The sequence below is a fragment of the Mus musculus genome, chromosome 14 (genome assembly GCF_000001635.26).
Source record: "Mus musculus strain C57BL/6J chromosome 14, GRCm38.p6 C57BL/6J".
In the NCBI taxonomy this organism is placed as follows: domain Eukaryota; kingdom Metazoa; phylum Chordata; class Mammalia; order Rodentia; family Muridae; genus Mus; species Mus musculus.
In genome coordinates this window covers 120,471,697-120,484,598 of record NC_000080.6, presented here as the reverse complement: position 1 = coordinate 120,484,598, position 12,902 = coordinate 120,471,697, and the positions used below count along the sequence as shown (strand labels likewise).

The 12,902-nt window shown below is 46.9% G+C and overlaps 1 protein-coding gene across 1 annotated transcript in view; it reads right to left on the bottom strand.

The window, feature by feature from the left end:
• The window catches only part of Rap2a (RAS related protein 2a), a 28,734-nt gene extending 22,596 nt beyond the window's left edge, over positions 1-6,138 (bottom strand). Inside the window, exon 1 of the mRNA NM_029519.3 lies at positions 5,559-6,138. Coding sequence (NP_083795.2) covers positions 5,559-5,872 — 314 coding nt within the window. The 5' untranslated portion in view covers positions 5,873-6,138. The remainder of the gene's footprint in view (positions 1-5,558) is intronic.
• Between the last annotated feature and the right edge of the window lie 6,764 nt (positions 6,139-12,902).

Genomic DNA, 12,902 nt, shown 5'->3' with positions numbered 1-12,902 from the left:
TCTAATCTCACTCACCCATCTTCAGATGTGAAGAGCACCTTTGACCTTTCCCTCTCCCACTGCTTGATGACTGAATTCTGGACAACCTTACCCCTGTCTTTCTCTAGTCAGCATGCTAGCCCAGGCTTTAGATATCATACAGACACTAAGTCGCACTGCTCAAGACTGCTGAGTCTCCCATCACCATTACACCATCTACCATCTCATCTCTGTTGTTATTTCTATAATTGGTCTAACTAACCTTCTGTCTTTAAGTTTTAAAATCAGTTACCTGCCCTCAGCCCCCTCCCCCAGGTCTATGTAAGTCTCTAGTTTAGTTGTCCTGGTTTCTTTAACACCCAGAATCTACCCTGTGCACTCCCCATGCCATTTCCTCCAGCCAGAGGACATCCTCTCTGACTTTACTGTTCGCCTGACCTCTGACCTCTTCCTTGCTGGCCTGACTGGAAGCACTCTTGCAGAAAGCATCTCCTCCATCTGCAAAATCAACTCGAAACACTAAAATGCCTGGGGAAACTGAGTCCAAGTGCTTTCCTCTCTGAAGATTCCTCTCTTGCTGTATTGTTGTTGTTTCCTGTGCGCTGTTGGTCTCAGGCCAGCCACCTGGGCATTGAGTCAGTGAGAATGCTTGCAAACCATCCCAGCAAAACATGTGCAACTACACTACAACAGGACGAGAGGAACAGGGTGCCAGCCTCCAGGCTGTTGTGTGGTTGAGGGGGGCCAGGTGTGAGGTTAGTTAGAGGAATTCATTCAAGAAGAAATATTTCAAGCCAGGGTGAAGAAATGGGTAAAAACTAATTCTACAAAAAGACAACAGGTACCAAGGCAGGAGAAGTCAGAGAGAGAGGTTTTTAACTAAAAGAAAGCGGGGATGCTGGTGGGGAGGTGCATCTGCACGGCCAGTGGGGGACCTGAGCATGTGCACTTAAAGGTCATGCTCAGAGTCTATGAGCCTTATCCTAAGATACAGACCTAGAACAGTGGTAGGTTCCAAGATACTTCAAGTCAGGACCACCACTAATCCTGAGACAGGTAAGAAGGTAAAATAATGCAATCAGTACGAATTCTTGTTCTGTTAAAATCTAAGTGCTTATTATTCTTTTTCTGTGTGATCTAAAGTCAAGCAAAAAGAAGAAAAAAAAGGGGAGGAGGAAGAAAAGGAAGAGGAGGAAGAGGAGAAGGAAGAAGAGGAAGAGGAGGAGGGGAGGGGGAGGAAGGAGAGGGGGAGGGAGAGGAGGAGGAAAAGAAGTGGCATATGATTTACACAAAAGACATTTTTAGATTTGTCACTTGACTTTGAAGTCTTCTGTTTGTGTGTGTGCCATGCAAGTGTATGTATATTGTGTGTGTGTGTGTGTGTGTGTGTGTGTGTGTGTGTGTGTGTGTGTGAAAGAAAGGGAGAGATGAAGAGTGGAGGGAGTGGGGGAGGGAGGAAGGGGGAGGGAGGGAGGGAGGGAGGGAGGGAGGGAGGGAGGGAAAAGGGAGGCAGGGGGAACAGGAATGGAGAAATACTTGCCATCTATGCATCAGGATCTGAACTCAGAGCCCTCAAGCCTAATAAAATACTCAGCAGCACACGGCTATAAACCAGTACCCGAGAAGGCAGAAATGGGAGGACCCCGAGCTTGCTGTCCACCAAATCATCAAGGTCCAGGCTCAGTGAGACACTCTGTCTTAGAAACTAAGGAAGCAGGCTTGAAAGGGGTCAGAGGTTAAGAGCACTTACAGAACAACTGGGTTTCAGTCCCAGCACCAACACGGCATCGTACTGTAACTACAGTTCCCTGGAGGCCTCTTACCCTCTTCTCACCTCCATGGTATATATGTGTGGTACACATCTATATTTGTAGGCAAACATTCATACATCTTTTTTTAAAAGAGGGAGCTGTGGTGGTTTGAATAGAATGCCCCAACAGGCTCATGTATTTGAATGCTTAGTCACCAGGGAGTGGCACTGTTTGAAAGGATCAGAAGGATTAGGAGGTGTGGCCTTGTTGGAGGAAGTGTGTCACTGGGCTTTGAGTTTTTCAAAGCCCATGCCAGGTCCCGGGGCTGCCTCTCTCTGCCTGTGATGTTTGCGGCTGTAGCTGTCAACTATTTCTCCAGTGCCCTGCCTGTCACCATTCTCTCCACTATGATGATAATGGATAAGTGTCTGAAGCAGTGAGCAAGTCCCCAGTTAAATGCTTTCTTTTATAGTTGCCTCTGTCATGATGTCTCTTCACAACAATAGACTAGTGACTAAGGCAATGGATCAGTGGGCAGAGGTGCCTGCCACATAAGTCTGCCTACCGGAACCCAAAACAGGGGGGACAGTCAAGTTGCCCTCTGACCTTCAAATGTGTATCACCATACATGTGCCATGGCCTCCACACACAAACATAATAATGAAAATGTTTAAAAACAAAATGAGGTTCAGAGCAAATGAATGAGACATGCCAACCTTTGGCCTCTGCATGAATGCACACACAAGTATGCATGTGCGTACACACACCTAACTCAAAAAGAGATAAGGGCCCATTTTAATATTTTTAAAATGAGATATTCTAGACCATATCAATACAGTGAGAAGCTCCATTTGTGGAGCTGTGTTACATGTTCATTTCCCTGCCTTTCCCCCCATAAGATCTCCCCATAAGGGAAGCTACTCCACAAAACCAACAAAATATTTTCCTAAGACTAATTTACATTGCTCTTCCATAGCACTCTTTGTAACAGGCAAGGAATTTTAAACCACAATTACAAATATGAATTATTTCCTCTAAGGCTGCAATGATATGTCACGGATAAAACCAATGGAGGTCAGAGGGACAAACCTGAAGAGTGACAAAAAGGACTTTCGCCCTTTTCTGCGCATCAACGACCACATGGGCACCCATGTACACCCGGCAGCATGTCACCCTCATGACACTGGGAGGGGATGCTATCTTCCCTTTCACAGAAAAGGAAACTCAGGCCTATAAAATAAGCAAGTATTTCCCTAAACCACAAACATCTAAAAGCTATGAACTCTACTACGGTACATATGGCAACCAAACACTTGCATGTTTAGTCCTAACAGACTTGGAAGATACAGCATAGGAAAGTACAGGAGCTGAATAAGTTTAATACTGTGTGGCATATTAAAGTGATAATACTTTATAGTTAGCTGGTTGAAGAAATGTATTAGCAGCTGAAAGACACACCTGTGTAGAAGAGGCTATATGGACTCAGACATCTTAAAAATTCTCTTTATCAGTAATTGGTGAGTTATCAAGCCATAGCCTTTCAGTTATGCCAACTGCACTATGGCACTGTAACTAACCGCCCCAAAGCTCTTGTATGTCATATGTAAAGCAGACAGCTGGCACACAATGGGCAGAAGATGGAATTACTGAATACTTCCTATAGCAACTGAGTAGTTAAGGAACTGGTCCCCCAAAGAGTAGAAAATGCACTAATGTAAACCCATGCTTTCTCTTGAGAGGAGTTGCGTGCCCCCACAGCAGGTTTGAGTATTGCCTTATACACTGCTGTACAATGGGAATAACCTACAGCTCACCCGGACCTGGAAGGCAAATGATGAACTTAGGGTGAGGTACAAAAACCAGGACATAGAAGTAGGGGCCCAAGCTGGACACGGACCTTTTAATCTCAGTGCCCCATGGCAGAGGCAGGAGAATCTCTATGGATTTGAGGTCAGCCTGGTATGAATGGTGAGTTCCAGGACAGCCAGGCCAACATAGAGAACCTGTCTCAAAAAAAAAAAAAAAAAAAAAAAAAAAAGAAAAAAAAGAAAAGAAAAGAAAAGAAGAAAAAAAGAAAGTGGGTCCAGAGAGGCTCTAATGACACAACATTTACCCCACAGGAAGTTGCTCAACTCAACTCAGCTCATCACTGCTCTTCTTACATCAAGAGCTGCAACTAGTGACCCTGGGTGAATAGAATCCCAATCTCAGTCTGTTGTCCTGGGTTGAGATGCCAACGGACTGCTCTAGTAAATAAACTGGCCCATCATTATAACTGAGAAACGTGAGCTACACGAAGCCAACAGAAACTCCGACATGATGTGGCCCATGCCATTGGGGATCTTAGCACAGACGTGTGGGCATGCACTGGGTGTGAAGGTGGGACAACTGCAGCACTTACATCATGATCTGTAAACAACTTCGAGACAAACGTATTAACACACCCACACGTGTGTACCACACAAGGAAACACATTTCTAAAAAATAACACTAGAGAAGTTAAGGCTACCAGTGTCACCAACTTTGGGAAAAGATCATAATCATAGCCACTGCTTTGTGATTTGGAATTTAATGCGGGAATACAGAAATTTCTAGTCTGGCTGGAGCAGGCACTGAGGAGAGGGCATTTCCTTTGACCTCTGTACAGGGTTAAAAACCCACCACTAAAAAAAAAAAAAAAAAAAAAAAAAAACACCACTTGGAAGGAATTTTTAAGTACTCCCTGAATACAAATAACTTGCTCTGAGCTCTGAAGTGTATAAACCCCAAATGATGGATAAGTGTGATTGTTTCTACCTAAACCTTCAATGGTGACTTCAAATGTAGCTACAGGTAAAATAATCCTGGAAGACTGTCAGTAGTATTAGTTAATAAGGACCAGAGAGGAGCGTTATCAGTAAAGAAGAACTAGAAAATGATGCCAGAACTCTGTAGTAACATGTTAGACTTTCAGTATTTAAAAGGTTAAGGGGAAAATGCATAGCATCAACTTAAGAGAGAACAAACACTAAAAGCATTCAGGTCACCAGCCACATGCAAAAATACATCCTTTGAACACTTTATATCAGGAAAAAGCTTGTTTGCTTCTTCTTCTTCTTCTTCTTCTTCTTCTTTTTTTTTTTTTTTTTGCATTAACTTTAAATTAGCTGATACACAAGCCAGAACTCAGACTAAACTTCTGTTTGTTTTCCAAGAATAGCCTCCTTCCCTGTTCTTTTTTTTTTCGGGGGGGGGGTGCGGGGGGGGGATGAGGAGGCTAGCTTTTAAGAGAGAAAGAGAACTGAATCTGCACGCTCTCCGCGTAAATGTCACAAGTGTGCTTCTATATGCCAAGCCAACTGAATGTTGTGTGGTCTTCAAATTATTTGCCAATGTGTCTTTAAAGTTTTGCACTAATCCATTTCTGCCAACCTCCTGGCAACATTTAATCTTTTCCGCAACGAGAAAGGTCCCCCCTAACTTAGTATTGACACTGTCACAAGATATGTATGTACAAATTTCGGCTGTCAAACCTCTTACGGGTGCATTTAAGCGCGCGCTCACTCTTCACAGGCGTGCCTACACTAAGACAGCTCCCCTTTCCCTAGCGCCCACCTACTCATCCCTTCTTTCCTTGCAAGTTTGAAACTTTGTTCTTTCTAGGGTCCCGAAGAAGCGCTACCAACGTCCTAGAGACAAAGGGCTGGGCTGAGGGTTAACAGGATGCCCAATTTCACTTGTGAAACAAAGCCCACAAATCTGAGCCCCTGGAGGAGGTGGTGTAGCCCGGGCAAGCCAAGGACCGGGATCGCCGCAGCCACCGAGCCCCGTGTGCCCCGCTCTGCTCACCGCTTCACGCGGATGATCTGGTCCCGCATGGGCTTGATGTCTTGGAAGCTCTGCTGGTTGACCAAGCTGTAGACCAGGATGAAGCCCTGGCCGTTCTTGATGTACAGGTCCCGCATGGACGCGAACTGCTCGGTGCCCGCGGTGTCCAGGATCTCCAGCACCGAAGGCGAGGAGTCCACCTCGATCTCCTTGCGGTAGAAGTCCTCGATGGTGGGGTCGTATTTCTCAATGAAGGTGCCGGTCACGAACTGCACGGTCAGGGCGGATTTGCCTACCCCGCCCGAGCCCAGCACCACCACTTTGTACTCGCGCATCGTCCCTGCGCGGCCGCCGCCGCCGCCGCCGCCCGCGACATAGACCTGCGCCCGCGCGCCGCGCCCCGACCCCGCGGCCCCGCCGCCCTTACGGACTCGTCGGCTCACGGCCGCGGCAGCGCCCCGGGCGCCGGCAGCGGGGCTGCAGCTGAACGAGTCGTGCGCGGCCCTGTGAGCGGGCCAAGCGGGAGGACGATGCAGCCCCGAGGGCGAGAGCAGCAACAGAGCTCGACCTCGAGCCGGAGCCGCCCGAACCGCGGGCCCGCAATGCCGCCCGCCCCGCCCCTCGCGCCTCCACGCCCAGCTCCCGCCGCCGCTGCTGCCGCCGCCGCCGCCGCTTCCCCAGCGCTGGAGCGCGCGCCCGAGCCCAGCCGCAGCGCTGCCCGGGGCGGAGCCAGCCGGGTGGGAGGGGTCTATAAGAAAGCCCGCCCCTCGCGCCGTCGCCTAGCGACCGTCCGCGCGCTCCAGAGAAGACCGGCTTCCGCGACACCCGGCAACACCCAGCCTGACCGGCCTCCGTACTGCGTCTGCGCGCTCTCCTCCGCCCGAAGGCAGGCAACGTCAGACGCCCACGCTCGGGGGTTTGCGGGAGGTGACGGTGGAGGGACCGTGGGCTTAGGAAGCCGTGCGCACCGTGCTTGGGGACCTCAGGACGGGCCGGCCTATGGCTGACATACATGACTCAGCCTGTCAGCCTTCGGAGAGCTTTGGCTTGATCCCGTTATACGTAACGACGTGAGCCTTAAGGGCCGCCGCCATGAGTTACACAAGCAAATCGAAGCTCGGCTAGTCCGTGGCGCCCAGGCTACACGCAAACCCGGTCCGCGCCCGATGACGTCACCGGCCCGCCCTCTAGCCCCGCCCTTGTCGAGTTTGACGTAAGCCGAGCTCCTCCCCCCGGGCTGGTAGACAGCCTTGGGCGCCTGGAAAACCTGGAGCTCGGATCCGCCCCCCACTGTCGGGAGACCCCAGAACATCTCAGCAACAGCCTGCGGGGGTGTCTGCGCGGAAGCTCGGATTCACTGTAGCCAATCAGATTGTGAGTCCGGACTCTAGACTACCACTCTTGACCAATGAAAAGGCGTCTCATCTTGCTAACCAATTGGTGTAAGACCCAGTGATAGACTGAGCCAACTCCCCTCCGGGGCCTGGAGGGGCTGAGAGTTTGCGCTTGCGCACGGCCTGGTACCCAATCGTAGGCCAACTGAGGAGTGACAGAGGGCTGGGCGGAGCCAATCAAACCTGCACTGTGGAGACAGTGCAGGGCTGCTGGGGAACTGGGAGGGGCAGGGTTCGAGCGCCCGACCCCCTGGTGTTCTGGCACCGGAGCGGGTTGCGTTGGCAGACAAGAGGGATGAGTTCTGTTCTAACGTCGCCTCCGTGGCATTCTGCCTGGAGATGGGCATGGAAGTGGTGGCAGAGGATGCGGGCTGGATCGTGGGCTGAATCGAGAAAACTGGGACTTTTGTCTTCAGGGTGAGAAATTTTCCGGTCCCTCAGGAGACATCCATCTGGCAGCAGTTGCTGTGGTCCTCCGATCATGCCTCCTCAAATGTGTATTTTCTACCCCGTTGTAAACCAGCGTATCTTTGGCCCCCGAATCTTCGTCATACGCTCCCAGCCACAATCGCAAATACATGAAAATTTACACCCTCTGCAATAACTGTTCGTTGCATTTATCTTCATTAAACCATGTCCTTGAAATGACAACTCTAACCATAACTACCTCACACTTTTCAGAAGGCTGTATTTTTTCAGTTCTGTCAGAGCTTGGTGTACCTCTCCACCATTCTGATTTCTTACAGAGGTCATTGTAGAGTGGATTTCGGTCTGGGTTCTTCTAACAGAGGGACATTCTTTTGCCATCTTTTCTGTCACTTGTCAAAGTACAAAAATGTATTCTGATATAGGAGTCCCCCAAATGCCTATTGTTTCTGAACATTTAAGAATTTATATGCTTGAATTACCTAGCTACAACATAACTGCAAGTTTTTATTGAAAACAGTTTAGAGCAAGTGCCTTGTCAAGTTAAAAAATGTCAACTACCATCTCTCCTTGCATCATATCCATGGATGCTTGGTTCCAGGACACCCCCGAACCAAAATCCTGCAAATGCTCAAATCCCGTGTATGAAGTGGCATATTTGGACTTAGCTTACATGCTCTCTTGCACATTTCAGTTCTTTCTAGATTCCTTGTAATGCCTAATATTTTGCAAACGTTAGGCTAATGGTTATACAGTCCTTGGGGGAGTGACTCATAACAAATCTACATGCTAAGTACAGTACACCATCCCCCAATAATTTTGAATCGCTGCTGTTTGGATGCATGGATACGGAAGGCTGCCAATATAGCTCAGGTCAGTCGTGACTTCTCAGTTATATACTATGGAAGTTTGAGAACTTGAAACTTAGAGAACAGGCAGTGAAGAAACTGTAGGGGGAAGCATCAGGAATGTTTCACGGGAGTCAAAACTGAAGAGGCTCTGCTCTCAGTCTAAGCTACTCATATAAGGTAGTGAACTAAAGTTGAGGGAGCTTCCCTGTGTGCTTCATGTCTGAATGACTCTGTAAGACAGAGTGGTTTTCTGTAAGACAGGCTTGGTTGTGACTACTTCTGCTCCGTAGCAGCTATAGTTTTCCCAAGGAAAAGCAGAATGCTTCTGGTACAATTCAAACTGTATGAGTGATAACATTTTCAGGTGTCACGGGGATTAAATACAGCCTAGAAACATGTGTTTTTTGTGAATATGACAACCTGCATTGGTTGCTTTTCTCACTGCTGTGGCCAAATACTTGACAAAAGAAACTTGAAGGAAAAAGCTTGCTTTCACCCATGCCTCACAGTATAGAGTCTGCAGTGGTTGGAATGGCTTGGCACTAGGTGGCTAGCTGCCTGTGGCCAGAGTGGGAGGCTGTTCACTCACATCTCTGACACTCTGGAAGAAGGGAGTTCTGAATGGCAGTTCTCCTCTTCCCCCTTTTTTCAGTCCAGTACCCTAGCTGGTGGGGTGGGTGGAAATGCATTCAAGGTTCTTCTTCCCTGCCCTCAGCCACTCCTCTGAAAACTCCTTACAGACATGCCCCAGAGTGCCCCACTGCCCTGGGTGCATTTTCATCCTGTTCAGTTGGCAACTGAAGTAACTATTGGGTAGTTTGTGCCCTACCTACTACATGGTCTATCTATGCACTGTCTAGTACATAGTCTACCTATTCACTGTCTACTATAGTCTATCTATCTATGCACTGTCTAGTGCATAGTCTATCTATCTAGTACTGTGTGGGCTGAAAATCTAGATAGGCAGTGGTCTGTGGTGTGGGCTTGTCTTAGGATTTTGGATCCAGGAGCTAAGCAAATCTTTTTGTGATTCCTAGTTCCCCCAGAGTTGGGAGTCTGTCAACTAAAGTAAACATAATAGACATTGTCACAAAGTTGTGGGTGGGTTGCTAGTCACATGTCCTAGCATTTCTCAGGCTTTTCTCCCTGACATTTCATAAGCCTTTCTACATTTTCATGAGGTATAAAGATGGCAGCCTATGGTGTGGTATCTGTAGTCTGTCTGTTTCCCATTCTGACAGGCCTGTTTTTCATCTTATGAAAGTAGTTGTTTTGTTTTGTTTCTTTGTTTGTTTGTTGCTTTCTTGTTACTAATATATAAAACAAAAATTATGATCAGGAATATATTTTCTTACCTGTTATGGCTTGGATGAGGATACAGTCCTGGTTTGTGGTGGCATGTAGACTATTGCTTGAAAGGTGAGTTGCTATAATTAGAAGGGCGTCAGGGTAGAATGTGGTGGTGTATAGCTCTAAACCCAATTACCAGGATTTCTAAGCACAAAAGTGTTCAAAATTCAAACATGCCTAGGCTGCATGAGTTCAAGGCCAAACTGGGAAACTTAGTGAGGCCTGTTTATCAAGGCTGAGGTTCTATTCCCAGTATAAGAATAAAATAAAATTGAAGATTTGGGGGAAATATTGGTGTCTATATCCTGATCTTAATTATGTTCGTGTCTATGTCTATATAAGTACTGTTCCAACTCTGATTCCAAAAGCTTAAGTCTTCAATCATGTGTTTGGGGGAAAGACAAAAGAAAAATGTGATAAGAAATTCAGTCTTGCCTCAGATGTGTGAACCTGCGTGACAGTGGAGACCGAGCACTGAACACTGTCACCACAGGGTCCCTTCGGCTTTAGAAGTGTGTTGCTGGGTGAGAAAGGAAAAAAAATGAAAACTTAATTTCTCTTTTCTCCACTGGATCTGAAGAGGGATCTCTCACCTATATCCAGATAGCCTCAACTGTCACACTTGTGTTACCATGGAAACCCAGCCAGCTCCTTTCTTTCTGTAAAAAATGTTGAAAAGGGTGGAATGAAATGGAAATGTATTGTATTTTCTGACTTTGTGAATGCAGCCAGAAGCAAATAAGCACAGAATTTGATACAGACAAGCCTAAAGGACACTGTGCCTGGACCAGGGTTTCCTGCTCTTTAAACCCTGGCTCCTCTCTCTCCCCACTAAAGCCTGCTGTCTCCTGAATCCTAAGTGAAAGACCACCAAACTCCTGGGATGCTGCTGGTGATTACGAAGGGGATGGGGAACTGTCTAGGCCTCTGAGGCTTCACGCAGCTGAGGTAAATCTGCAGACACGAAGCATAGAAATTGAAGGGGCAAGATAAACACGTTCTTATGAAAACCTAACATCTTGGTGCTCTTGAAAGGAAAAACTAGAACGCAGACACAGTGTGCAACGAGTCTGAGAAAGAAATCTGTTGGATGAAAGAGTAAATATTTCAAACGGCAGCTTAAGGAGGCTTCTTAATGAGAAGGCTTGCTGGTTAAGGGAGAAGGCCTGGAGGATCTTAAGAGCTGGGGATTCTGAGGAAACACAGCAGCGGAGGGCAGAGGGCAGTCTGGGCTGACGGCACTCCCACTCCCACACTTGTCCTCTGTCACTGCCAGAGAAGCTGGGCTGAATCGCACTGCCCGTTAACAACAGTTTGTGCCTCTTCCATGGGTGGCCCTCTTCTCATGCTGATGGCATCTGGGATTCAGGTCCAAGTACGCAGATGCCTCATGTTTGACCTGGCAGAATGATGCTGAGAACGCAGCTAGTGTCTGAGGGCATTTTCATCCTGTAAACATGTCGGTACAGCACAAAGGCATTATGTTCACTGCAAATCTGCTCCGCTTTCTGCATTTGAGGGATACAGTAGGAAACAGTTGACCCAAAGAGCTTTATTCTAGCCAGAGAGATAAATATTACACTACCAATTACCTCTGGAGTACCATAATTTAATGCAGATAAGACAATATCAGGCTGGAGAGATGGCTCAGCCGTTAAAGGCTAGGCTCACAACCAAAAATATAAGACAATATCAGATTTAAAAGGGTGTGTAATAACAATATAAGCAATGAAATATCATACTATATATAAAGAACTAAAAATGCAGAAATAGTGTCCTGGGGCCTGATAACATATATAATCCATACAAGAATTTATAAAGGTCAAGAAAAATGGAGACTCAGGAACAGGTTAGTCAGGTTATCTAGGGTGAGTTAGCCCATGCTAAAGGAAGTGGTCAGAGAGCTGCTTTGGTGGATAGAAACAAAGGAGAAAGGGGGAGGGGATCTAATTGTTTTTTTTTTTTTTTTTATCAATAAGTAAAACACACTAAAGCAATTTCTCCTTAAACTTGTAGATTTGCTCCATGACTAAGGACAGTTTCTTGTATGTTCCCTCCCCTTTCATGTCCCATGTCTAGTCCTAGGATTTCTAATGCAAAAACGGTCAAAATTTCAGGCTTGCCTAGTATCTCTGGGGATGGGCTTTGAGGTTCAAACACACAAGCCAGACCAGACCCAGTGTCTGTCTGTCTGTCTGTCTGTCTGTCTCGGCACCCTCTTTCTACTGCCTGCAGATACAGATACAGAATGCTCATCTACCTCCCCAGCATGCTGTCATGCTTCCTGCCATGACAATAATGGATCATGGACTAAACCTCTGAACTGTAAGCCAGCCCCAGCTAACTGCTTTCTTTTATAAGAGTTACTGTGGTCATGGTGTCTTTTCACAGCAATGGAACCCCTAAGACATGTTCAATCCCCAGTACAATAATAAAATAAAATAAAATAAGATTTAGGTGAGATGTTGATATTTATATCCCAATCTTAATCACGTTCATGCCTATGTGGATGTGGTCCTATTCCAGTAGTGATTCCAAAGCTTAAGTTTCTCTCATGTGTTTGTGGGAAAGACAAAAGAAAATGTGGTAAGAGATTCAGCTTTGCCTCAGACATGTAAACCTGCAGGACAGTGGAGACCTAGCGCTGAACACTGCCACCACCAGCACCTTTGGCTTCAGAAGTGTGTTCCTGGAAGAAACGAGGAAAAAAGGAAACGCTAAATTCTCTTCTCTCCACTGGATCTGGAGGGAGATCTCTCACCTATATCCAGATAGCCTCACTTGTCACCCATGTTGCTTTAAGTTGTAGAAATACGCAGGCATGGACCTAAAGCCCAGCTTGACCTCCTGGGTTGTACAGAGGGATTCCTTTTTATGGGTCTTACCTAGTTCTTTGGTTGAAACTACCAAAGGTAATTCAAAGGTAAAAGGTATAGAAATTACCTTCTTCAGACGCTCCATAGGGAAAAGTCAGAGGCCAGAAGTTTCAAAGCAAGATTGCAAAATATATGACACATATAAGAAGAAAATGTACCCCCAAAAGGACTGGGGATGCAGCTCGTTCTGTAAAGCGCTTACGTGAGGACCAAAGACTTTGGGTCCTGGAATCCATGCAAAGGTGCCAGGTCGGTTAGCACACACTTGTGAACCAAGTTCTGGGGAGGCACAGCTCCCCAGCCTCATAGCCTGTACCACTTGATGACTTCCAGTCTAGGAAATCATTCTGCCAGGAAAAACAAGTGGGACAAAGGTCAAACTGTCTGAGGAACATCATTCAATGTTGTCCTGTGGCCTCCACAGTCTTGTGTGCACTCATGTGCACGTGAACTCTCAGACACATGCAC